The sequence below is a fragment of the Neurospora tetraspora genome (assembly GCF_033439725.1).
Source record: "Neurospora tetraspora strain CBS 560.94 chromosome Unknown B0H65scaffold_6, whole genome shotgun sequence".
In the NCBI taxonomy this organism is placed as follows: Eukaryota; Fungi; Ascomycota; class Sordariomycetes; order Sordariales; family Sordariaceae; genus Neurospora; species Neurospora tetraspora.
Window position 1 is genome coordinate 566,186 of NW_026944388.1, and position 24,241 is coordinate 590,426.

Genomic DNA, 24,241 nt, shown 5'->3' on the forward strand with positions numbered 1-24,241 from the left:
GGTAGGGAACTAACAATGAGATGAGCTGACAGGTGCCAAATCCTGTCAGTGCTCTACTGGCATCTGTCAAGTCGTTGTTCCGCAGCCAAGGCAGGCACCTAGACGTACAGGGTCTGGCCTTTCAGCGCGTCGGCGCCCGCGCCTGCCTGCCCGCATTTCCCGCCTGCCAGAACGCTACAGGGGCAGATCCCGCTGTTGTGCCTGAGCTTGGGCCTGTTTGAGGGGACACTGACGCTGAGAGGTGGCCCGGGAAGCTGTCAGCCTTCTGGGGAAGCTCCTGTTGTCGTCAAGTCGTCAGTCGTCACAGCTTCGCAGCCTCCATCCCGAACCCCAACTTCCATCCACTTGCCAACCAACATCACCACTTCGTTTCCCTTGCCAGATTTGCGACCAGTCCCGTTATTTACCTAATCTCCCCGGCGCATCAACTACGATCTACGAACGCAACAGCATCACGATTGATATCCAGCAGTAAACCATGGCGTCCGGATACGACAGAGCTCTTTCAGGTACATCATCTCCTCCACATTCCCATGTCCATGGCTTCCCCAGTCGCGATCCGGGCCCCGCTAACCCATAACCTCATCCAGTCTTCAGGTCCGTCACACCCTCAAGATACCGAAACCATGCGATGCGCACCTCGAGAACGCCCCAACTAACATTCGAGTAGTCCCGATGGACACGTTTTCCAAGTCGAGTATGCCGGCGAAGCTGTCAAGAGAGGTATGCGCTGTCGCCTACACCAGACATGTCCCAGCTCGGTTGGAGGTCTACAGGTATCTAACTCGGGATACACATAGGTACCTGCGCGGTGGGCGTAAAGGGCAAGGATGTCGTCGTCCTCGGTTGCGAAAAGAGATCGGCCATGAAGCTCCAAGATACAAGAATCACCCCTTCCAAGATCGGTCTCGTCGACAAGCACGTCTGCCTCGCCTTCGCCGGTCTGAACGCCGATGCCAGAATCTTGGTGGACAAGGCTCGCCTAGAAGCCCAGTCGCACCGTCTCAACCTGGAGGATCCCGTCACGATCGAGTATATCACAAAGTATGTTGCCGGCGTGCAGCAGCGGTATACACAGAGTGGTGGTGTCCGTCCCTTTGGTATTAGCACCTTGATCGTCGGCTTCGACAACGGCAGCGATGTTCCCAGACTCTACCAGACCGAGCCCTCGGGCATTTACTCTGCATGGTCAGTCAATACGAACCTACCTTGCGAAAAGAATGGAGCTAATACCCCCGCAGGAAAGCCAACGCCATCGGCCGGTCGAGCAAGACGGTTCGCGAATTCCTCGAGCGCAACTACAAGGACGACATGGACCGGGAGGCTACTATCCGCCTGGCCATCAAGTCCCTTCTCGAAGTTGTGCAGACGGGCGCCAAGAACATTGAGATCGCCATCATGGCTCCCGGCAAGGAGCTCGAGATGCTCCCCGTGGAGGATATCGAGAACTACGTCAAGAACATTGAGCAGGAGAAGCAGGAGGAGGCGGACAAGAAGAAGAAGGGCCGGACTCCTGGTACGGGCACTGCTGCCATACTGACCAGGAGCCAGGATGAGCCAGGTGACCACTAAGGGGGATGGCAAGAGCAAGCCGAATGAGTAAAGGGGTCTCCGGCGGGAATGGGTATGGCATGGTGTAGCAGAGATGCCGTGATGCTGCTGCTACTGCCAACCACGTCTCGAAAACATAGAAGCCTCTTTTAGGTACAGAAATAATACCACGAATGACGACCAAGCAAGTTACTGAACTGAACGGTGGGTGGTGCCATGTGCAATATGATGGGTAACAAACAACACTCTGTCTAATTATATTCTTCTAAATGGTATCGCTTTTCCCTTCCGCCCTGGGTACCCCAACCCCAACCAACTTCTACTACCCAACCAACTTCTACTACCCAACCAACTTCTACTACCCAACCAACCACTCAACCAAGCTTATCAACGTCCGCATCCGGGTCAAATATCGAGATCTGGTTCATGGTCGGCTTAGTAGGCTTGACTCTCTCGTCCTTCAACATGCGCGCGTCCATTCTCGCGTCCTCGCCTTCGACCCTGAGAGCGGCCTTGGGCGTCACGGCCTCGAGGATGTAGTGGTTGTCGCAGTGCGGGCAGTACTCGTCGGCATCCTCGAACTCGGTCGCATCCTTGCGGAAGGCCTTTTTGCACTTTTTGCAAACAAACGTCATCTCGAGCGTCTTCTTAAGAGGGTGCGTCTCGGACTCGGCGTGGCATTCGGGGCAGTCGAACCATTTGCGGCCTGCGTAGGAAGGTAGGTGTAGTGTTAGGTCATGTTCATGTATGGCTGCGATGCGATTCGATGGTTGTATGTATAGTGGTAGGTAGGGAATCGGGGGTTCGTTCTGTTGAGGTTGAGGTTGAGGTTGAGGTTGAGGTTGAGGTTACGTACAGCATGGTGACCGGATCGAGACTTGAGCGTTTAGAACGTGTTTACTGGTTGGGAGAGGGGATGGTTAGCAGGTTGTTCGTTTGTGGTTCTACATATCTGGAGGTCTGGAGGTGTAGTTGCGACATGACGAGCAAACAAGGCGAGGTGTCATAACATGGAAGATGGGAGGCTTACCACATGATGGCAGTGAGGAAGAGAGTATGCGGGAGGCGCAGTGAGGTAGATGGCTCGTTCCGATCCCTAGTTTGAGGGTGTTTCGTCGTCTTCGTGTATTCTGGGCGGTATATGACAAGAAGATTCTTTCGATGGCAGTTCTCGCAGATCGCTAATGTTTACGACATAAAAAGGGTTCACCGAACTTTATCACGGCACTTAACGCGGTCCTATCCCGTCCCCGTCCCGTCGCCCCCTTCACCACCCAGACCCGACGGGACCCGACCACTCAACGCGGGGTGCTTTTCGGTGCTACCTGGCTCCAGAAGGCTCGCTTCCCCACAAAATAAGCGTGGCTGATGACTAACTAGCGCGTCCAGCCCCTGTCGGCCTTGCTGTCACAGCGGTCCTGCGGTATCGCCTTAACAATTTCCATAACTGGACCTTCAGCAATACAAAAGACGGGTTTCATCATCCAGTCCACTTTCCAAACTCCTTTCAACCTTTGTCTTCTTTCTTGCCACTGCACTGCGCATCTCCAGTCGTCCGCCTGCTAATCCATCTCGCGCCTGGTACTTCTAGAACTGAACTGCTAGAAATAGATAAAAACAGAGCAGAGACAAGAAAGAAGAACATTTCGTCATCGAGATGCCGCCCAAGCGAAAGGCGGTCGGCGCCACCCAGGCCGGCGTTGCCAAAGCTGGACGCACTTCGGCCTTGTCCACCCCCGGCCCCGCGACCCCCCGCAGCCTCGAGAGCTCGTTCCAGTCGGACGGCGATGATGATCTGGACGATGACGACGTCGACGAGACCATCAAGAGGAAGGAGGAGGTGATTGCCCGCGAGGCCGACGAGTTTGTCAATACATGGGCTGTCGATAGTACCCGCTTCCAGAGCCGAGAGCAGGGCAACGGCAGTCATCGTGACGGCGCCACCCAGTTCTTCGGCTCAGGGAAACGCGACTTTTCGTATCTGAACTTGAAGCCCGACCACGACCAGAAGCCGCTGTGGATCGACCCCGAGAAGGGCACCATCATCCTCGAGAAGTTCAGCCCGGACGCCGACCGCGTCACCGACTTCCTCGTCACCATTGCCGAGCCCAAGTCGCGGCCGCACTTCCTGCATGAGTATCAGTTGACCGCACACAGTCTCTACGCGGGCGTCTCCATTGGCCTGCAATCAAAGGACATTATAGATACCCTGGATCGCTTCCTCAAGACCCCCCTGCCCGAGTCCATTCGCCTCTTCATTGAGTCGTGCACAAAGAGCTACGGCAAGGTGAAACTGGTTCTGAATAACAACAAGTACTTTGTAGAAAGCTCGGATGCCGACTTGTTGCAGAAGCTGCTCCGCGATGAAGTAATCGGAAAGTGGCGCGTCCAGGGCTCCGGTGACATTACCACGTCCTATGCGCCCACCATGGGCGGCCTGGTCATCCCCGGCACAAAAGACGCTGCCGGTGTGAACCAAACAGACCTCAACAAGAACAAGAAGGGTGCCGAGGACGGGGCCGCGGCCGCTACGGGGACTAACGAGGCCGACCTCTACGCAGCCATCAATGAGGAAGACGATGAGGACGACAAGGACGCCGTCCATGCCTTTGAGATCCCCGAAACCGCCGTCGAGATTGTCCAACGACGCTGTCTTGACCTAGGGTTCCCCATCTTGGAAGAGTACGACTTCAGGAACGACTCCAATAACGCGGATCTGGAAATCGATTTGCGGCCAAACACGCAGATTCGTCCATACCAGGAGCAGAGTCTTAGCAAAATGTTTGGTAACGGCAGAGCAAAGAGTGGCATCATTGTTCTGCCGTGCGGTGCAGGCAAGACCTTGGTCGGCATCACGGCTGCCTGCACCATCAAGAAGGGTGTCATCGTCCTGTGTACAAGCAGTATGTCCGTCGTGCAATGGCGCCAGGAGTTCCTCAAGTGGTCCAACATCAACCCCGACGATATTGCCGTCTTCACGGCTGAGAGCAAGAACAAGTTCTCGGGTAATACCGGTATTATTGTTACGACATACTCCATGGTTACCAACAACCGAGAACGGTCTCACGACTCCAAGAAGATGATGGATTTCCTCAAGAGTCGTGAATGGGGTCTCATGCTTCTTGATGAGGTCCACGTCGTCCCTGCCGACGTTTTTAGAAGAGTTATTTCATCCATCAAGTCGCACTCCAAGCTGGGTCTAACAGCCACCCTACTCAGAGAAGACGACAAGATTTCCCACTTGAACTTCCTTATCGGCCCCAAGCTGTACGAAGCCAACTGGATGGAGCTGTCCGAAAAGGGTCACATCGCCAAGGTCCAGTGCGCAGAGGTCTGGTGTCCCATGCCCACCGAGTTCTACGACGAGTACCTTCGAGCCAACTCGCGCATGAAGCGCACTCTTTACGCCATGAACCCGCGTAAATTTCAGGCCTGTCAGTATCTGATCAACTACCACGAAGCCCGCGGCGACAAGATCATCGTCTTCTCCGACGAGCTGTACTCGCTGAAGCAATACGCCCTCAAGTTGAACAAGGTCTTCATCTACGGCGGCACCGGCCAAGCCGAGCGCATGCAAGTGCTCGAAAACTTCCAGCACAATCCGCAAGTGAACACGCTCTTCCTGTCCAAGATCGGCGACACCTCGCTCGACCTGCCCGAAGCCACCTGTCTCATCCAGATCTCCTCCCACTTCGGCTCCCGTCGTCAGGAAGCCCAGCGTCTAGGCCGTATCCTCCGAGCCAAGCGTCGTAACGACGTCGGCTTCAACGCCTTCTTCTACTCGCTCGTATCCAAAGACACCCAGGAGATGTACTACTCGTCCAAGCGCCAGGCCTTCCTGGTCGACCAGGGCTACGCCTTCAAGGTGATCACGCAGCTGGCCAACATCGAGAACACGCCCGACCTGGCCTTCGCCACGCCGCAGGAGCGGCGCGAGCTGCTGCAGCGCACCCTGGTGGATAACGAGAAGGGCACCGAGGACGACGTCGAGACGGACGATTTGTTCGGTAAAGTCGGGCGTGGCCGCGGTGGTGCTAAGGGTAGAGCGGCGGCGGTCCGCAGGATGGCTGGCACCCTGGGCGAGCTCAGCGGCGGTCAGGATATGGCGTACATTGAGCAGAATAAGGCGGCGAATAGGGGGCTGAAGAAGAAGGGTGCTGCTAAGGCGGAGCAGAGCGCTTTCTTCAAGAAGTTGCAGAGGGAGAAGGAGAGGAGTCGGGCTTTGGCGAGACAGGGCTAGAAGAAACCGTCTTGATTGTTCAGTGGTCCTTGGCTCCGTCGTATTCCGTTCTCTTATATCTCGTCTCTTGCGTTTTTTGTTTTATAGCCTGCAGAGAAATCATGATATAAAGGGGATATCCAGTTGCTGGAAGATATAGGGTTTTGATCGTGGAAAAGTATCGCTACCCATAGAAGAAGAAAAAGTAGCCTTTAAGACATCAGATTAACGGTGCCAAATCCTGGCATTCAGTTGGATGGTCATGAATCAAATTATAATTCAAAGGGGATTTCTTGGAGTTTGACAGTTGGCTGCCTCAACTTTAGTTCATGCGTGTCCTGTTTGCATCCTGAGCATAGAGGAATAAAGTGAATTGGGTATCATTCAGTCTCCCTATTTCCTTCCATCCCATCTGTTCCATCTGTTCCATCACTTTACCATACATCACACATCACCAATCTCCCATTTCACCATCTATCTCAACCCACCCAACGTCACCAACACATCCTCCAATGCCTCCACCAGCTCTCCATCCCCAACCTTCCTCACCTTCCCCATCAGCACCCTCGCAATCCCCAGCACCGCGCTGGTAGAATGCACATACCGTCTCTGCACCCCCTGATGACTCCCCGCCAATAATGCAGTAACGAGCTGCAGCGTCGCAACCTGGAATTCGTACACCACCAGCTTGGACTCCTTCCCTACCATTTCCACGTCTTCATCGCCTTCGTCTTCGTCTTGCTCTTCTGGAATATACCACGCCGCAACTTGAGTAACCAAATCCAACCACTCCTCCCTCGGCCCCGGTTTTTCCATCTCGGCAACTTGTAGTAGAATGCGGACGATTTCGGTGCCGCGGGCTGCTTCTGCTTCGTCAACTACCCCGGAAGAGGTGGATTGGAGGATCCTAACCAAATCGTCGGATAAGGCTTGCCACCCCCCGTTTGCCAGGAAGCTTTCAACACCTTGAGGCTCTTCAATCAACCCCTCCCAAGCCATCAATACCGGGCGACGGAAATCAAGTTTCCCCCCATTTTTCTCGTTGGGTCTGGAGGGGTTGGGTTGTTGGCAAGAAGAGCGGTATAGATCGATGAATAAATCGCCCAACCCGCTTGCTTCCTTTCGGAGTTGCTCGTTGTCGTCTTCGCGGAGCCAGATGGCTAGGGCGCGGATGGCTGCGAGGATCAGCGGGTCTTGGTCTACGCTGTGCCCCCTCATCGATTCCCATGACAGTGTCAGATGGGATGCACCACTCGCAGAATCGTGGGCAGCGGAGGAGCGAGCGGAAGGGTCAAGGCCCATGGCGCCTGCTACGCTGGCGTCGAATCGGTCGCGCAAGAATTCGAGGGTGAGGGAGAAGGTCTCGGAGAGGGAGGTGCGGAGTTTTAGGAGGAAGTCTGGGTCGATGATTGATGAAGTGGATTCGGGGGAGTCGAGAGAGCGCAGGAGGAATCCGAGGTAGTGGCTGATGATGTTGAATGCTGAGCTCAACCGGCGGGAAGATTGAGGGTAGGAGGGGTTGTTCAGTTGGGAGAGCAAGGTGGGCGCCGTGGAGCGGATGTCGATTAGGAGGATGGAGATGAGCAGGTAGGAAAAGGGTTTCTCGTCTGTTGGACCGGATTTGCCTTTGCCTTTGCCGGAAGGGTCATCGGTGAAGAGCAGTTGAGGAGCGACGGATGGGTAAACTTCCAGCAGGGCGGCGGAGAGGTTAGTATAAGCTGCGCGGCCGGCGGGGGTAGGGCGGCTGGAGACGAGGTTGCGGATGAAAAGGTTGAGGGTCGGCAGCCATTGAGGGTTTTGAGGTAAAACTTGGGGCTCGAGGCGGGGGAGCAGGTTGGCGAGGAAGTCGAGGAGGGTGACGGCGTCGGTGCCCTTGAAGGAGGAGACGAGAGCGGTGATGGTGTGGTCGATCTTGGTCCGCAGGAGGTCCTTGTCCTCGGCGGAGGAGACAGATGAACTCATGGCGTTTAGCCAGGCGTAGAAGAAGATGTCGAGGACCAGAGGCTGGGAGGGTGCGATTTCGATTAGGGTGGTGACGTCGTCTAGGGCGATGAAGGCGCGGGCGCCGTCTGGCGTGGTGACGAGGGTTGAAAGGGTTTCTAGGACCAGTTTGGTTGTTTCGTTTGAACTGTTTTATCGTTAGTTTTGGGAACTTGTGAGTGAGTGATAATGAAAGGAACTCACCAGTTCAAAAGACAGGCCACCAAATGTGGTATCCTCTCGGTAAACCTCGAGTCTCGTTTATTTTCCTCGGGCACCAGGGCGGCAAAGGTATGGATGATGGCCACGGCCAAATCTAGCATGTCCCGGGCATTCTTGTTGTTTTCGGACTGGGACTGCTGACGCGAGCCGGTCTTGATTAGCCGATCCAGGAACTTTGATGGAACGCTCTTCCAGAGACCGCGAACTGCCTCTTGGTTGTTTCTCAACTCTTCAGAGTTGTCGAGTACTGACTTGAGAAGGGCGAGGCCCACAAAGCGAGATGTGTCGTCCTTTGCTTTGAGGAGCGTTTGGGCATTTTGGACGGGATCAGGCTGCCCGGTTTGTTGGGTTGGGTCACTCATGATTTGTTTTGGTTGTGATGTTTGTGACGTTTTACGGGAGTGGTGTTGAGTTAAAGTTGTCGATTTTGAGAGGCGGATGATTGATGGATGACGAAGTTTACAGCTTGTTGCTGAAGACTTAATTTTGTATGGGAGATTTTCCACTGGGATTACCAAACAGGCCGAAAGTTCAAACTCAGTCTTAAATCCGAGGATCTTTCCTATTTATTTTTCAACGTCACAACCCCTCTTGATGAAGTCAACTCACTAACAGAAAATGGAAGAAGAGAAGGGACGTCGTTGATGGAAAAGTCTTGGCATTCCCATCAAGTGGGTTCGGTCTTGGCACAATGCTTAACCCCAGGACCGCCAAGAGTTAACAGGCTTGGCCCTGTCAATGCTGTGCATATCCCTGATGCGCCCCGATAACGACATGCTCTTATCAGGCCTAACAGCGCCGCCATCTCACTACACCTCCTGCTGAACAACTCTCCTAACAATTCAACTGCAACAAGCTATGAGCTGAAGGTTCATCTCATCGCAAACAACAAGACGACATCCACCGGCATTTCTTTTTGAGACGAGAATGGGAAATGCTCTGTCATTGTATTCACTATGGCTTCTAGAAGTTCGATGATGGATGACGGGTATCCTTCCAGTTCGGCAACACCAGCATTCGACAGCCAACACGAATGGGAAGAACACCGTCGCGCAACCATTGACCATGACCGGGACGAGTTGGATCTTTTGGGCGAGGATGACGACAACAACAATCACAACAGTCATGACAACGACAACGACATGATCCTTCATGAGGACCCTTTGCGAGATGACCTCAACCAGCCAATGTCGTTTAAGCGCAAACAGAAGCAATCCATCTTCTCTCAACCATCACGACTTTTCTCAGCATTCACTGGAGGGCGGTCTCCTCGGAATTCTCACGATATATCGTCCAATACCCGCTTGGATGGCACTCAGTCGGGGTCAAAGGATGGCGGGCCGATGGATTGGTATGTAGAGGGCCCGGGAAGGAGAGTTGGCTACGAGGACTTGACCGCCATCGACTGGATCTTTGAGTATACCAAGGAACGCCAAAGACTACGAATGCTATCCTCCGGCTCCAACAGCCTCGTGGGTTGGATCCGCCTGCTCCTCGACAACAGCCAGGCCTGGATTGTTCTGCTGTTGACTGGTCTGGCTACCGGTCTGTTGGCTGCCGCCATTGACGTAGCCACTGATTGGCTGGCGGATCTCAAGTTCGGATTCTGCTCAACTGTTGACGGCGGAGCCTTTCACCTGAGCAAGAGCTCATGCTGCTTAGGCTATGAGGACCATGCTCAATGCCAGGGCTGGTATCCCTGGGCCAAGGCTTTTGGTATTCATTCAGGAGGCGGCAAGTGGTTCATTGAGTACTTCTTTTACGTACTCCTAGCAGTATGCTTTCCCCAAGAGTCTTACAAGAGCCCAGCTGATCCAAGCTACAGTTATCCTTTGCCGTTTCTGCTGCCATCTTGGTCAAGGAATACGCCATTTATGCTAAGCATAGTGGTATCCCCGAAATCAAGACTGTTTTGGGTGGCTTCGTTATGCGCAGGTTTCTAGGTATCCAGACCTTGGTGACAAAGTCGCTAGGTCTTGTGCTTGCTGTTGCATCCGGCATGTGGTTGGGCAAAGAAGGTCCCTTGGTTCATGTCGCCTGCTGTTGCGCAAACGTCTTTATCAAGCTCTTCCCAAGCATCAACAACAATGAAGGTATGTAGTAACTCTACCTTATCAACGTCCCAAGCTAACCCCAAACAGCACGGAAGAGAGAGATTCTGTCCGCAGCGGCAGCCTCCGGTATATCCGTTGCCTTCGGCTCGCCCATCGGCGGCGTGCTTTTCAGTCTTGAGCAACTCTCTTACTACTTCCCCGATAAAACCATGTGGCAGAGCTTCGTGTGTGCCATGACCGCTGCCGTCACTCTCCAGGCTCTTGACCCCTTCAGATCCGGCAAGTTGGTGCTTTACCAAGTCAAGTACTCGTCCGGCTGGCACGGCTTTGAGCTGGTCCCCTTCGTCCTCCTCGGCATCGCAGGCGGTATCTACGGCGGCCTCTTCATCAAAGCCAACATGCGCGTCGCCGAATGGAAGAAATCCACAAGGTGGCTTCCCGGCCCCGTCACCCAAGTCGCCATCGTCGCCGGCCTGACCGCCCTCATCAACTACCCCAACACTTACATGCGCGCGCAAACCTCCGAGCTGGTCTCCAACCTCTTCACCGAGTGCGCCAAGATCGTCGACGACCAATTCGGCCTCTGCAAGACGGGCGCCGCCTCCTTCGGGACCATTGCTTTGCTCATCTTCGCCGCCGTCCTCGGCTTCTTCTTCGCAGCCGTCACCTTCGGCCTACAAATCCCCGCCGGCATCATCCTCCCCTCCATGGCCATCGGCGCCCTAACCGGCCGCGCCTTGGGTATTCTCATGGAACTGTTCCAGCGCGCCGCCCCAAACTTCCCCTTATTCCTCCACCAATGCGAGCCCGACATCCCCTGCATCACCCCGGGAACCTACGCCATCATCGGCGCCGCCGCCTTCTTGGCAGGAGTCACCCGCATGACCGTCTCCATCGTCGTCATCACCTTCGAGCTCACCGGCGCCCTAACCTACGTTTTACCCATCATGATCTCCGTCATGATCTCCAAATGGGTCGGCGACGCTTTTTCCCGTCGCGGCATCTACGAATCCTGGATCGGTTTTCAATCCTACCCCTACCTGGACCCCAACAACTCGGGCGAAGACCTGAGCCCGCTAATCCCCGACGTGCCTGCTAGCCAAATCATGACCCGCCTCGACTCCGATCTTATCGTGTTGACCGCAACGGGCCACACCATCTCCAGTCTGCAAAAAATCCTCGAAACCACGCCCTACCGCGGTTACCCCGTCATTTCTAACCCGCGCGACGCTGTGTTATTGGGGTATATCTCCCGTGCTGAGCTGTCGTATATCCTCTTCTCTCCCGGAGGGCGGGCCGCTGCCGGTCGCTTGCCACCCGAAACGGAATGCTTCTTTAGTCATCAACCGCTTGCGGACCCGTTGACTACTTTGGATCTAAGGCCGTGGATGGACCAGACCCCGTTGACCCTTCCCGGTAGGAGCCCGTTGCATCTGGCCGTGAGTTATTTCCAGAAGTTGGGGGTGCGGTATGTGTTGTTTGCGGAGAGGGGGGTGTTGCAGGGCTTGTTGACGAGGAAGGATGTCTGGCATGTGATGAATGGGGCGGAGGAGAGGGTGAGGGATGCGGATGCGGATACTGATGATGGTGGTGGTAGGGGGAATGGGAGAATGGGAGGTGGACGGGGCAGGGAGGAAGGAGGGGGGGAGAGCGCTGGGTTGTTGGGTGTTGAGAGGAGTAGGGATTATTTTCAGGGGCAGGGGACGACGAGGGAAGGGAGGAGTGGGAGTTTTGCGGGGAGTAGTGAGGGGGGTATATTGTAGGTTGGGATGTTGTGTGCTTGCAGATGATGATACTGAATGGTTGGGATGTTTAGATTAGCGGCTGTAGCATATAGATGTCTTTTCAGCGTGTCCGTCTATATACACAACTAGACTAGTGATTCTGGTTGCTAAATTGATCGGCTATCTAGCCTACTGACTCACTCAATGACCTACGCATAACCGTGGGTGTGAGAGCTGGTAGCCTTTGGGTGTGAGAGCTGGTAGCCTTTGGGTGTGAGAGCTGGTAGCCTTTGGGTGTGTTGCGACAAAACGACCAGTCCAGCTCACACACACGGTTAACACTAGTTGTGAACGATATTGCAACTGGCTGAAAATAGCATGGGACACCAATGTTGTCTTCTTTTGCCTCGTCTAACACTATTTTGCTCGAGTTATTGGAAACATATGCTGGTCTCATGAACTTTGTGTCTCGACTTTTGAGTAATAATACTAGTTTAACTACAAGTGTACGAATAGCGTTCGTCCACCATCCACAAGAACTGGCTATGATGGCCATAATCCCCATACCATCCCTTGAAAAGCATTGTTGAGCATTAGATTGCCCACCGACGGCCCTTTCTGTCTCTGAACTGGACTTGTTTTCTTACACAAACCTCAGGAGAGACATATCGAGTGGGCTGTTGCCTCACGACAGCCTCTTGCTTCACGACAGCCTCTTGCTTCACGACAGCCTCTTGCTTCACGACAGCCTCTTGCTTCACGACAGCCTCTTGCTTCACGACAGCCTCTTGCTTCACGACAGCCTCTTGCTTCACGACAACCTCTTTTCGCCGAGCCCTCCTCTTCACTGACTTCTTCGGCTGTTCATGACTCGTCTCTCTCTTTTGACTTTTTCTCCACCGAATCTCCGCTTCCCAGTCGCTCATGGTCATCTCCTCGGCCTCGGAACTGTCGTGTAACGGCAGGCTGAATAATTCATCAGGGCAAGGTGAAGACGCAAGACATGCAGGTTCAGAGCGTGTATGTGAATGATCAGATAAGGGAGACCCAGTTGGTATAATTGGATCGGACATCATACAAAGCCCAGAACGTTCGGAGAAGTCGGGGAGGTCAACGGAACGGCCAAGAAGATGATAGTGACGAGCCGTCTAGTACTCGTCCTCGTCATCCGTGTGGCGGCGGGGACTATCCGCTCCCTCGGAAGCACCTCTCTCATTTCGCCTATCATCCTCCTCTTCGTGACGCTGCTCCGGTTGCCCCTCCTGCTGCTCCTCTTGGTACTCCTCGCTGACACCAGAGTATCCGATCGGGTTAAGCTCGAATTGCTTGATATCAGCCTTGAGACCCTCATGCGGCTCATCGATCGTTACGTGCAACTCGTCAGGGAACCTCTCGCTGTCGTCGGCACCATTGCCTATCGTACGCGCAATGTTGCGAGTGCGCTGGTTCCGGAGGGTGCTGCGCTGCATGATGGGGTAGTAGTACATGCCCCTCTGATCGGTGGTGCTGTCGCCCTCTCCCACGTCGTCGCGGAAGGCCAGAATAACTTCGCCGTTGTATTTCGTGTCGTGATCGTACTCGGTTTCGGCCGAGGTTTCATAGGGGCGCAGGCGGGGGAACACAAAGTGCGGGCCCTTGCCGTCTTTGTGTGAGTATAGGCCCTCGGAGTCGCGGTCCGGGTTGTCGACGTCGAATCTCGCGCGGAAAAGATTGCTTTCCTTGGCATCCGAGGGAAGGAAGAGGTTGTAGTTCATCATGGAACTAGGAGCAGGGTGGTTCTGTGGATCTTCGTTGTGTAGCTCTTGCGCCAGCTGGAAGGCTTGTTCTTCGGCCTCACTCCGCTCAATGGGCTTCAAGATGCCCGCAAGCATACGAGGGTCATACTTGTCGCTCGAGTTGACGGGGTTGGTGGTGAACTTGACCGTCACATAAGCACCAGAATCGGGGAACGCCGTGGTATCGGGGAGTAGAGGGAAAGCATCGATGCATTTGACGTTGCGCTTGGTCGGGTGCTTGATCTTGGTCTTGTCGGCCAGGTTGGCTGCGGCGATATCGAAGCTCTTCTCAATACGGCGACGGATCCAGGCGGGAGTGCCCTTGTCAGGTTCGGGGGAGGCCTTGCGTTTCTGAGGTCGCTTGAGGGCGTTGTCCTTGTTGGAGTTGGAAGAGCGGTTGTTGAGGAAGACATTGTCCCTCTTGACTTGTACTGAGGCGATATATTCGGTGCGGCGGAGGAAAGATACCGACTCGGTGCCGATCTTGGGCTTGCCGAGTGTGTTGAGTGGTCTGAGGAGAAGACGATCGTGTGGATGAATAGGTGGCGGAGGGTTCTGTGCGGAGATGGCTGTCCATCATGTCAGTATACTAATCAATGTGATCAACGCATAGGGAAAGTGATACGCACCATCCTCGTTGCCGTCAAAGACACCTGGCATGCCGACCAGGTCTAGAGGCATACCGAGCTCGGCATCAACCTCGATATTTAGGGGCTGCTCACGCGCAAGCCGCGAAGCAAAGCCAGGATTGGTATATTGGCCGCTCGATAGACCCGTGCTGGGGATGTTGAGCAGCTTGGGCGGATTAGGCGGGGGTGGTAGAGCATTGGAATATCGGATTCTGGCGATGTAATCCTGGTGGATCATGCGCTCTTCGCGCCCTCGTGGGTGTTGCGACATGGTGTTTGTCTGTGTTGTGTGGTTATATGATATGTCGTGTGGATGTTGGTGGTTGTGAAAACCGAGTCGGGAAGAGATTGATGGTTGTTGGTTGGGCTTATAAAGAAGTTGGAGTTCCAACAGCAGGGGCAAGGTGATGTCGAAGTGGTCGCAGCGGAAGTGAGTCGCGGTCGAGATGCAGGGTGAAGGCGCGGTTGCGGTTGCGGGATGGTGAGTGCCAACGACAGGGGCCGGGACAGTGGTAAAAAAATGGAGACAAGGCTGGTAGTTGGTCAACTCGTTGGTTGAGTAGCTTGCGCCGGAGCTGATGTTTAGAGCTAAGGTGACTGCAAAGCCGTTGAGAAAATGAAATTTGGTCCCAAATTTAAAGCAATTGAAACCAGTCGAGAGATGCTTTTGTAAAATTGTCGAGGTTCAAGGGTGACCGCTCCAACGTTGACGTTTTGTTACGGTTTCTGTTGGAGGTTCGTTCTCGTCACTGCCCGTGCCGGCCGCAAAGAAAAAGTGGATCCCTGCCGCAGCCTTAAGGTTCTCTTCTTCCTGTCTTGGCAGCTTTATTGACTTGTCTTCATTGACCCCTGAATGTTGGCTATGCTTTTGTCTTGATACTATAGGCAGCACAGCATGGGGAGAAGATCATCTTTTCATAGTTGTGCTTCAGATGCATATTCAATTCCAGTTGTCATTATGGTCAACCGTTTTGCTCTCTAGAGATATCCTGTATAGCCCGTTTCCAGTCACCGCCTTGTTTTGTCGTGTCCGTCCATCTCTTCACTCATGGCGTGTGTGGAACTAGTAATTATAAGTGTGAGAAAGTCCGGAACCTCCTCTTTGTATCCATCTATCCATCCGTCCGTCCATACATCCATTCCATTGACCGTAATGGCAACTATCAGAACAGACCAACAATCCCGCATCCCGCATCCCAGCTCTCAGCTCTCTCTCCCCGGCGTCAGATTAGAATAGCATATATAAAAAGATATACAGGATAGTTGATCGTCGTCATAAATGCCCCACCAACATGGCGCGTTCCCCCGTCATTAGTACATAGAGAAGTGTGTGTCTTTCTTTCTGACGCGTTTGACCTAAGCTTGGCCCGCGAAACACTTCCTTCTCTTCTTCCCGGACAACGCCAAGGTGCGAGAGACAAACTAGTTGCCTATCTGACACCTAGCAAACATCGCTCGACTTCCGCAACAGCACAACTGCTTAGTTGCTGTTCTTGTTGTACCGCGCCTTGCCGATGGTAAAGGGGACGTAACGGTACTTGATCATGTGCTGGATTTGCTTGCGCACTGTTTCTTATCGTTAGCTGCTGTTTTCCGAAAGAGAGCTTAGCTTGGTAGGGGCAGCGGTGCAACGACGTACTGGTGAGGATGAAGAGCATGAGCCAGTACATAACCAGCACGGGCCAGAACACGGGAATGTTGAAGATCTCGAACCAGCTGCAGAGGAAGGAAATGGCGACGGCGCGGGTGGCCGAGTGCCAGAACTTGAACTCGGGAAGGCGGCGGATGAAGGGCCTGAACTCCTCGTCCTGCTTGGTGGGGAGAGTGCCGACAGAGCCGTCTTCCATTTCGGTGTCGAGAGCGTCACTTGAAGGGTCGAACTTGGGCGTGAGGAAGGCGAGGAAGAGGTTGAGAAGGTAGATGCCGAGGGCATAGGCGACAATGTACCAGCCTTGCGCCACGAACACCCGGAGGAAGAAGAGGAGCAGGGCGACGCCGGTGCCAACCCATCGGTACGTAACATAGGGCGTCGACTGATCGAGGAGTGCTTGGTATTGCTGAAAGGGCCAACCGTGTTAGCTAACATGATAGTAGCAAAGAGGCAGAGCCTTGCTGGGAAACGTACTCTCTGGAGTTTGTTGCTTTGTGCAGTGAAGGTGCCAAAAGGCGTCATCGGCTCCTCCGCGGTCTCCATTGCGACGGTATTGGTAAGGGTCTAAGTGTAGCTCGTTTTGCTTCGTTAATCGATCGTGTCTCGTTGGTATATCGTGTCCAAAACCGGTTGACTGAGAGGTGTAGGTGGAAGGTGTTCGTGGGGTGGTGATTGCAAAACGAAGATAGATGTTGGAGGATTGTTGGACACTGCGCAGTACTGTAGGTACCTAAGCTGTAGCAGCAGCACGGGCACTGTACCTTACCTTGTAGTTAGACAGCACTCCAGTTTGCGCGTGTCCAGTTGTCCCAACGGGCGCAATGACGACGGGAGACGGCGGCCTCGGATTGGGGGAGGGACACTTTCCCCGTGGCGGGCAATCTGGCATCAGCCACGAAACACGAGCCTAGACCTGGCTCGTGAAAAGGGGTGGAATTTCTTGGTCTGTGGCGCTAATGTTATTGTTAGCTCCGACCCCCTGAAACTGCACACCCCTGGAAGTGTGGCTGGTGATAGACGTCTCTGAAACTGCAGGTGTGGAAACGGGCACCCCCCAAATCAAGAAAACATGTGGTTGCGATAGACAAAGATCAACAGACAGGCATTCCCCAATTGACGTCGTTTAGACCGAGGATAACCAAGCGTGTGGGGAACTGGGGAGCTGGGGAAATGGGAGCTTGGAGCTACCCCTCGGTTCGACGGGCGACTTATCTAAGCCGTGGTCACTGATTTATTTATATGCTTTGTGCTTTCTCTGCCATTGACCATTTGTTTCCGTGATCAACTCGTCTGAAACAATCACCACCACAATCATGCGTTCCGTTGCCTTCAACTCCCTCCGGGGTCTATCCCGGGCCGGCTCCCGCTTCCAGCCCGCTACCCTTCCCCGTGTTGCGGCTGCCCGTGCCTATTCCACCCCTTCCGAGAACCAGTATGAGTTCATCCAGGTCTCCGAGCCCCGTCCGGGTGTCGGTCAAGGTAAGCAAACCTCCTTTACTTTGTCTGGATACAGCAATCGTCTACACAGTTCCGTCTGTCCCTGTTGATGGTGACATGGAACAATCGAGTTCTTCCCTCCCCCAAACCCTTATGATCAACAAAACCCATCACTAACAAAACCACACCGCAGTAACCCTCAACCGCCCCAAAGCCCTCAACGCCCTCTCCACCCCCCTCATCACCGAACTCAACACCGCCCTCCTCTCCTTCCAGCAATCCCCCTCCATCCGCTCCATCCTCCTCACCGGCTCCGAGCGCGCCTTCGCCGCCGGCGCCGACATCAAGGAGATGGCGCCCCTGACCTTCTCCAAGGCCTACCTCGACTCCTTCATCGAGTCCTGGTCCAACCTGACTTCCACCATCAAAAAACCCATCATCGCCGCCGTCTCCGGCCACGCCCTCGGCGGCGGTTGTGAACTAGCCATGATGGCCGATATCATCTACTGCACCAAGACGGCCAACTTCGGTCAGCCGGAGATCAAGCTCGGTATCATCCCCGGTGCGGGAGGTTCCCAGAGGCTGACGAGGGCGGTGGGGAAGAGTAAGGCTATGGAACTTATCCTTACCGGCAAGAGTTTTAGTGGTGAGGAGGCGGAGCGGTGGGGGGTTGCGGCTAGGGCGTTTGGCAGTTATGAGGAACTGATGGAGCAGACGCTCAAGACGGCGGAGACGATTGCGGGATACAGCAAGGTGGCGGTGCAGGCGGCGAAGGAAGTGGTTAATAAGAGCCAGGAGGTTGGGTTGAGGGATGGGGTTGAGTATGAGAGACGGGTGTTCCATGCGTTGTTTGGGAGCCAGGATCAGAAGATTGGGATGAAGGCTTTTGCGGAGAAGGGCAAGGCTCAGTGGGTTGATGAGTAAATCATGGGGTTGTGACTGGTTGGACAGGACAGTTTGTATGTTTTGGTTAGAAGATGAATGGAAATTTGTGATGAGTACGAGGGGTGGTGTTCCTGTCAGCTTTGTATCCCGATCGATCGTGACTCTTGTCGAGATGTTGTACTTCTTTCAGCACAACACCATTTCTATCAATCGAAGCAGCGTCAAAACAAAAATCAAAAAAATTCAAAGAATCATCACCCTCAAGCCCACTCACTCTAAGCATTACATCCTCAGCCTCTTCTCTTTCCTCTGTGTTCACGACATCAAAACGGGACAGCCAGCCAAAAGTGTAAAAATTAGTAGCAACCAAATAGTAATCCCCTAACTACGCATCGATGTCCTATCATACATACTTGCCCTATGCCAAAACAAACACACATCTCATCCGCCAAAATTGGATGAGGTCAGCCAAAACAAAACAAAAACAAAACAAAACAAAACCAAAATAAAACCAAAACAAACGCCTTACCTACCCAACAAAATAATGATAACATGCCACTTACCTCCCCTGCTCCCCTAATCATACAAACAAAACATACCTACCTCCGAGACTACTTACCCCCTAAGTACCATCGCTCATCAACACAAAACATTTCCATACCAACCAACCCACCTTGACAAGCAAGAACGTTTTCGAGAGAGACAGCGACAGCGACAGCGACAGCGCCAGAGACAGACAGATACAGTCCGTATTCGAAACCGACGGAGTCAGCAACATCGACAAGTTGCAAACAAACAAACAAACAAAGTGCTGGCTGGTTAAGGCATCTAATGAGAATTATTATTCTACCTTTTTTCCCAAAAGTATGTCTGTATGTTTGTTTACCTATGCGGCCATGTGGCGGATGGCGAGCTGTGTTGCGTCTATAAGATTCCATGTGCATAGCTACCTGAGTCTAGGTAACATGCCCGCTTTTCCTTCATAAGAAAGTTCTATCGATCCTCTAGAAAACAATATTCTTCATCTAAGAAGCCAAGGTAAGCCAAGCCGAGCCGGTGAGGCGGAACGTATGTATGGATACGAAATCTATAAGGACATAATTAAGCAATTCCATTCCCTCCTTCGAAACTTTTTTCTCTTCGTGAAGCTATGCGCATGCTCTATAGAAAAACGCCTTACTTGTCGCCGGTGTGATGTGATGGATGTGAAGTGATGTGCAATGTGTAGTGTAGTAACGTGTAGTGTAGTAATGCCAATGATTCGAGTATGATATGTGTATGTTCCTTATACCAAAAACGGGGGGTTCATCATATCATATCATATCATAGCATATCATATATACCCTCCCTTCATTCCTTCCTTCCTTCCCTTTTCCCCTCTCTCTAACACCGAAAAAAAAAGTCGTGGTATCATTATTGAAGAAAAGAAACCAATAATAAGCATCATCCGTTAAAAAGAAATGTATGCATAACGAAGATAAGAAAATAAAACCCCCTAAACTCATCTCTCTCCCTCGCCATAGGAAAAGAAAAGTCGTCACTACTCGCTAAAACTAGTAGGAGTAGACGGGAAACTCGGTTCCGACTTGCGCTTCATCACCTTAGGATGGTAATCCACTCCCAACCGCGGCGGCTCCGTTAGAGTGTTCTGATCGGATATCGTCTGATCAGTCTGATCGGACTCAGGCCGGCGGTCCGAGTCGGGCGGGAACTGGAAGCCCTCATGGATCGTCTCCTCGTGGTGTTGCTCCGGGTTCGTTGCCCTCCTGTGCATGCTATGCCAGCCATTAGGGTTGATGCCGCCGCCGCCGCCGCCGCCGCCGGTGGCGCCCTGGTGCGAGTCTCTATTAGAGAATCGCGCAGTACCGACGGAACCAAACTGCACCGGGTGCCAGGTCTGCGGGTGAACAACGTGGTGATGACGGTGGCCATCCGGCGGTGTGGCGGTCCTGGGCGGTCCGGGATGGAGGAGAGCGCCAAAGATTTGGTTGCCAATATCGTTGCTGCGTTGGCGCCAGTGACGCCTGCGGCTCCTTATGCTGGCGGTGCTCCACGCATCGCGGCCGGTGCTCATGGCCGACGCGTGTGACCATTGTCTTTCGACCTTGTCGTCCTCGGAAGAGCTGCTGTTCAGCTCCTTGGGAAGGAGGATGGCACGGTCAAGACCGTAGGGGAGACCACGATGCCGACCTCGGATCAGCGTCATGATAATGAACACTTTGCCGGTCGTGCTGAAGATGGCCGATAGAGACGCGTTGCCGGTGGAGTAACCAAGACTCATGCCGACTGTGCCGTAGGCGCTGATGATCTCGAACATGAGCGAGAACATATCCGTCTGGCCGTCCATGATCCGCGTGCCTTCCGAGATGGCGAGCATGAAGAAGAAGAGGGCAATGAACCACAAATCGAAAGAGAGCTGGCGACGCAAATGAGAGCCGATGTACGACAAATCGCTGGACGGAGAAGCAGTTTCCTCCTCGCTTTCAGGATTATGGTAGATGCCCAGAGACTTCTCCTCGTACACGTTTGTGCGACGGATCGACATGGCGATGGGGAGGACACTGATGTACATCATGATCATGTACGACACCTTGACGCCCGGGTGCAGAGCCGCGAGGTTGATGCAGGAAAAGCCGGCCGTCCTCGTCGAGGCTGCCTCGAAGAACCCGTTAAGGACCCTGATACCGGCAGGTAAGTCGACGACAGGCCCAGATCCCAAGTCCAGGACGACGAAGAAGACAACGTCAGCAACATTGAGCCCGATCAGAATGAAAAAGAGCCACCACGTTGCCCCAGACGGGAAGAGGAGAATGAAGCAGCGACGAGGATGGTCAAGCAGAAATCGCAACTCCTCATAAAGGCCCGAGTCGCGCGGTACGACGATGGACATGATCCAAATGATAAAACGCAACATGACGGGGAAGCCGGTGTTGCCAAGAAGGATGAGAAAGCTCATCAACAGCAAGGGCCAGACAGCGGTATTGAACGAGTTCATGCTGTCGGGGGTCAAGGTGTAGCCCAGGTCCATGAAAGCAGAGCTCGCGGTGAAAAAGGCCCACCAAACTCTGTTTTGGCCAGCCTGGTCGACAACCTGACCCCAGTGGTCCTTCTTGAGGATCCACGGCAGCAAACCGACAAGTCCCACCAGAAAGAAACCGAAGAAGTAGCAGAGGATGATCTTTTGCAACAACTTCAAGACACGGTACTCAATACCTCCCAACTCCTCGCGCTGCTCTTCCGTCAGGTCGTGGAATTGAGAGTTGCGTCCTAGTGTCGGCTCCCAACTGAGGTAGGGCGTAGGCTCCATCTTGTCTCTGGTAAAGGCTGACCGCATGGCGGAGAGCGATGCGCGCCTAGACATCCTCGAATTCGTCCGCTGCAGTTTAGAGACGTCTACCTCCTCGTCAACACGGTTGTTGGTAGATGTCCGTGTGTTCTTCCTGAACTTGAGATGGTTTATTTGTGGCACGAAAGAGTGGGTGAACGTCTTGGCATCGTCGACAATATCTTCCGTCAGCTTTTCGTGTAGCTTGTTCCTGTCGGGTTCCTCGATGGTGATGGCTTGTGGGCGACCATTTAACATCACCGTAGGCGTAGGTTGGGCTGGCTCGCGGTCATCCTCCTCGGCGGAATCATCGACCCGTCTAGGCTTAGCGCCTCGCTCCATATCTCTCGGACCGGGAATTCGAAGAACCTCGTCGTCTCGGTTGCGCTGTCGCTCAAGGATGGCGATATGCTCCTCGTCCGACCTATGGGGAGGAAGCTTTATCGCATCCAAGCCAAGTCCATCGCTCTTCTTCACGGTGCCGGCGAACCTGATCTCGGGCTGTCGACGGGTATCTTCGGGCTGATCGGGGTCTCGCTGATCGGGGGGCGCGCGGCTATCGTATGTAGGCTTCTTGAACGAGCCCAACATGATGCCGTCGTTGGTCATGCGTGGACTACCAGAACCGTGCATGACGGTGATCTCTCTGCCAGCAACACCTCTTTCCGCTTGTGATAGCATGTCGGCGCGCATCTGCGATTTTGACTTTGAAATCGTGCCTCTCCGCTGCTTGGCATCCTGGACGATGGTCTGCAACTTCTTTTCGAACCAATACCTTCGTAGGGAAACCGTGTAATAGCCGATTGCTATTGGATTAGTGAGCCAGGAAAGAAAGAAGATGACGGCCTGGGAAAAGGTGTTGACCAGGTTAAGATCAATGGTGTTGAGGCCGCCCTGGGTACACGACCCAGCAGCGAAGAAGAGGGCGTCCACATAGGCCATTTTGCCCCGGTGAGAGGCGTAAATAAGAATTGACCCGACTATTGTGAGGCCGATGATAAGGGTATCTATTCACAGTTAGCATGGAAACATCGTTCATGGGGTGGGGGTAAGAACTTACAGTGTACTGTTTGATACTTGAAGTGGCTTTCGGTTACTAGTCTCCTAGGCTGAATACCAATATGGTGACCTATCCGCACCCATTTCTCATGGGCTATACTGCGAAGTCGTTCCATGGTGGGCGACAATCGCGGGAGGTGGTATTATGGTAAAAGTTGGCCCCTGAATAGTGAAGGGTGTCGTCAGGCAAATAGGGGATAGGGGACCGGGGTTGGAGAAACAGGAACGGAGAAGGCCCCGGAATCGCCTGAAGTCGACGCAAAGGTCGAAACAGGCAACTGGTGATGTGCCTCTTGTGTATGTAGTAAAAGTAAAAAAGGTTGATCGAAGTCTCGGCGTGGGTGGCAGGGTGGTGTGGTAACAGACTCGACTGTTGAGAGATCAACACAAAGGATTACTGGATTAAGACAAAGATCAGAGCATATGTGATGGAGGGGCGGGGTCTGGGGTATTTGAGGAAGAAAAGCAAGAAAAGGTTATAAAGAATTATATAGGTAGAAGTAGAGGTAGTAAGTGAAGGATCCAGTGATAAAGGCTTGTCGCGGGACGGAAGAGAGAAGGAGGGATAGGATCCTGAGAGGACGGAATTGGATTGATAAGAAGTGAATAATGCATCCACTCGTCCTGTAGAGTGAAATACGAAAGACTCCAGTTCTGTTGGTTGCTTTTGGTGGTTTCGACTGAAGAGATGAAGACTGAGGTCTCCGTTGTCGTTTCCAGTCCAGGGGGGGTTGGCCGAGCAAAAGGTGCGTCCGGGTGGCAGGAATGGACACTTGTGGACAGGGCCAGCAACGAGGGTTTTTCTTTCTCTTATTTCCGGACCTGGGGCTGATTTTCAAAGCCCTCAAAAGGGTTTGTTCTGTGCCCGGATGACCTCAAAGTCGTAAAGGCGCAATCCGAATGTTGACTTGGACCCGATCCTCAAAAAAGTTCGAGGAGTACAAGCACCACAGCAGAAAGCGAAGTGATAGGCACCGTTTCTTAAAATGCCAAGCAAGAGCCAAGAACAAGACCCCGATCGCAGAGAACGCCAACTCGGAGCAAAGAGGGTGCCGTCAGAAGGTTGCCGCCAAGCCCTAGGGTTGGTGGTGTTGAAAATCGGGTGGCCCCAGCCAAAAGTCAGGGTTATTGCTGGAGAGAAAAGTTCGAGTTTAGTCTGTCGGAGGGGCTGGGCGGGTTGCATCAATCGGATCCACAACGGTTCAAGGGTGCGCTAGCGCATGCATATATAACACTTTAAAGTCCCGATTGATGAACCATGAAGTCGAGCACTGTTCCAGTTTCAGCACGTGGGGTATGTGCCGAGTCGTGAGTTGATAGATTGATCGTCAAAGGGGGGACGAGAAAGAGGGAGAAAAGCGTAAAAAGATGTAAAGGACCTCGGGCTCCCGGGTCAACAAAGAACACGTCCCGAGCTTTATGACGGGGAACGACGGGGGGCCAACTTGAAAGAGACTAACAGAATGTCAGACACTGACAAGGGCCGCAGGGGCCTATGTTCGCCGTCTAACCCCCAACAGAGCAAGGGCCAAGCATCATGGAGCCATGGTGGAAGTTAGGGCAAGCCGACTGGAAGACCTCAAGAGGCAAAGACCGCCACCGCCCGCCGGCAAACCTCACTCCACGACCGTCACGGTCAGGGGGGTCATCCGCAGAGCCGGTCATTGTCGGGCACACAATGACATTCGAGTCGACGGTGATTAATCATTTTGGGTGGGTTGTCTGTGTAA

At 53.5% G+C, this 24,241-nt stretch overlaps 9 protein-coding genes across 9 annotated transcripts; 4 read left to right on the forward strand and 5 right to left on the reverse strand.

Moving 5' to 3' along the window:
- Window positions 1-4: 4 nt before the first annotated feature.
- Window positions 5-1,756, forward strand: B0H65DRAFT_471497 (proteasome component PRE6). The gene is made up of 5 exons (XM_062827102.1): window positions 5-509; window positions 591-597; window positions 671-723; window positions 801-1,188; window positions 1,242-1,756. The coding sequence occupies exons 1-5, from the start codon at window positions 479-481 to the stop codon at window positions 1,570-1,572; spliced, it is 810 nt and encodes a 269-aa protein (XP_062679099.1). The 5' UTR covers window positions 5-478; the 3' UTR covers window positions 1,573-1,756.
- A 102-nt stretch (window positions 1,757-1,858) lies between these two features.
- B0H65DRAFT_471501 (CHY zinc finger-domain-containing protein) lies at window positions 1,859-2,848 on the reverse strand. The gene is made up of 3 exons (XM_062827103.1): window positions 2,582-2,848; window positions 2,408-2,451; window positions 1,859-2,257 (listed from the first exon to the last, which is right to left on the reverse strand). Exons 1-3 carry the CDS (start codon window positions 2,584-2,586, stop codon window positions 1,926-1,928), a joined length of 381 nt encoding a protein of 126 aa, XP_062679100.1. The 5' UTR covers window positions 2,587-2,848; the 3' UTR covers window positions 1,859-1,925.
- Window positions 2,849-3,208: 360 nt separating this feature from the next.
- On the forward strand, window positions 3,209-5,791 carry B0H65DRAFT_430585 (P-loop containing nucleoside triphosphate hydrolase protein; the record flags this gene model as incomplete). Its single annotated transcript, XM_062824888.1, has 1 exon — window positions 3,209-5,791. The coding sequence occupies one exon, from the start codon at window positions 3,209-3,211 to the stop codon at window positions 5,789-5,791; it is 2,583 nt and encodes an 860-aa protein (XP_062679101.1).
- A 335-nt stretch (window positions 5,792-6,126) lies between these two features.
- On the reverse strand, window positions 6,127-8,475 carry B0H65DRAFT_251003 (Neurochondrin-domain-containing protein). The gene is made up of 2 exons (XM_062822459.1): window positions 7,955-8,475; window positions 6,127-7,898 (listed from the first exon to the last, which is right to left on the reverse strand). Exons 1-2 carry the CDS (start codon window positions 8,332-8,334, stop codon window positions 6,245-6,247), a joined length of 2,034 nt encoding a protein of 677 aa, XP_062679102.1. The 5' UTR covers window positions 8,335-8,475; the 3' UTR covers window positions 6,127-6,244.
- Window positions 8,476-8,782: 307 nt separating this feature from the next.
- B0H65DRAFT_528359 (chloride channel) lies at window positions 8,783-11,950 on the forward strand. Its single transcript, XM_062828894.1, has 3 exons — window positions 8,783-9,747; window positions 9,798-10,065; window positions 10,114-11,950. The coding sequence occupies exons 1-3, from the start codon at window positions 8,929-8,931 to the stop codon at window positions 11,787-11,789; spliced, it is 2,763 nt and encodes a 920-aa protein (XP_062679103.1). The 5' UTR covers window positions 8,783-8,928; the 3' UTR covers window positions 11,790-11,950.
- A 669-nt stretch (window positions 11,951-12,619) lies between these two features.
- Window positions 12,620-14,583, reverse strand: B0H65DRAFT_251097 (RNA polymerase II-associated). Its single transcript, XM_062822460.1, has 2 exons — window positions 14,155-14,583; window positions 12,620-14,094 (listed from the first exon to the last, which is right to left on the reverse strand). Exons 1-2 carry the CDS (start codon window positions 14,423-14,425, stop codon window positions 12,899-12,901), a joined length of 1,467 nt encoding a protein of 488 aa, XP_062679104.1. The 5' UTR covers window positions 14,426-14,583; the 3' UTR covers window positions 12,620-12,898.
- An 844-nt stretch (window positions 14,584-15,427) lies between these two features.
- B0H65DRAFT_251127 (RER1 protein) lies at window positions 15,428-16,441 on the reverse strand. The gene is made up of 3 exons (XM_062822461.1): window positions 16,280-16,441; window positions 15,794-16,211; window positions 15,428-15,720 (listed from the first exon to the last, which is right to left on the reverse strand). The coding sequence occupies exons 1-3, from the start codon at window positions 16,346-16,348 to the stop codon at window positions 15,635-15,637; spliced, it is 573 nt and encodes a 190-aa protein (XP_062679105.1). The 5' UTR covers window positions 16,349-16,441; the 3' UTR covers window positions 15,428-15,634.
- Window positions 16,442-16,875: 434 nt separating this feature from the next.
- On the forward strand, window positions 16,876-18,487 carry B0H65DRAFT_471510 (enoyl-CoA hydratase mitochondrial precursor). The gene is made up of 2 exons (XM_062827104.1): window positions 16,876-17,284; window positions 17,436-18,487. Exons 1-2 carry the CDS (start codon window positions 17,119-17,121, stop codon window positions 18,164-18,166), a joined length of 897 nt encoding a protein of 298 aa, XP_062679106.1. The 5' UTR covers window positions 16,876-17,118; the 3' UTR covers window positions 18,167-18,487.
- A 903-nt stretch (window positions 18,488-19,390) lies between these two features.
- Window positions 19,391-22,991, reverse strand: B0H65DRAFT_251204 (cation transport protein-domain-containing protein). Its single transcript, XM_062822462.1, has 2 exons — window positions 22,513-22,991; window positions 19,391-22,459 (listed from the first exon to the last, which is right to left on the reverse strand). Exons 1-2 carry the CDS (start codon window positions 22,625-22,627, stop codon window positions 19,668-19,670), a joined length of 2,907 nt encoding a protein of 968 aa, XP_062679107.1. The 5' UTR covers window positions 22,628-22,991; the 3' UTR covers window positions 19,391-19,667.
- Between the last annotated feature and the right edge of the window lie 1,250 nt (window positions 22,992-24,241).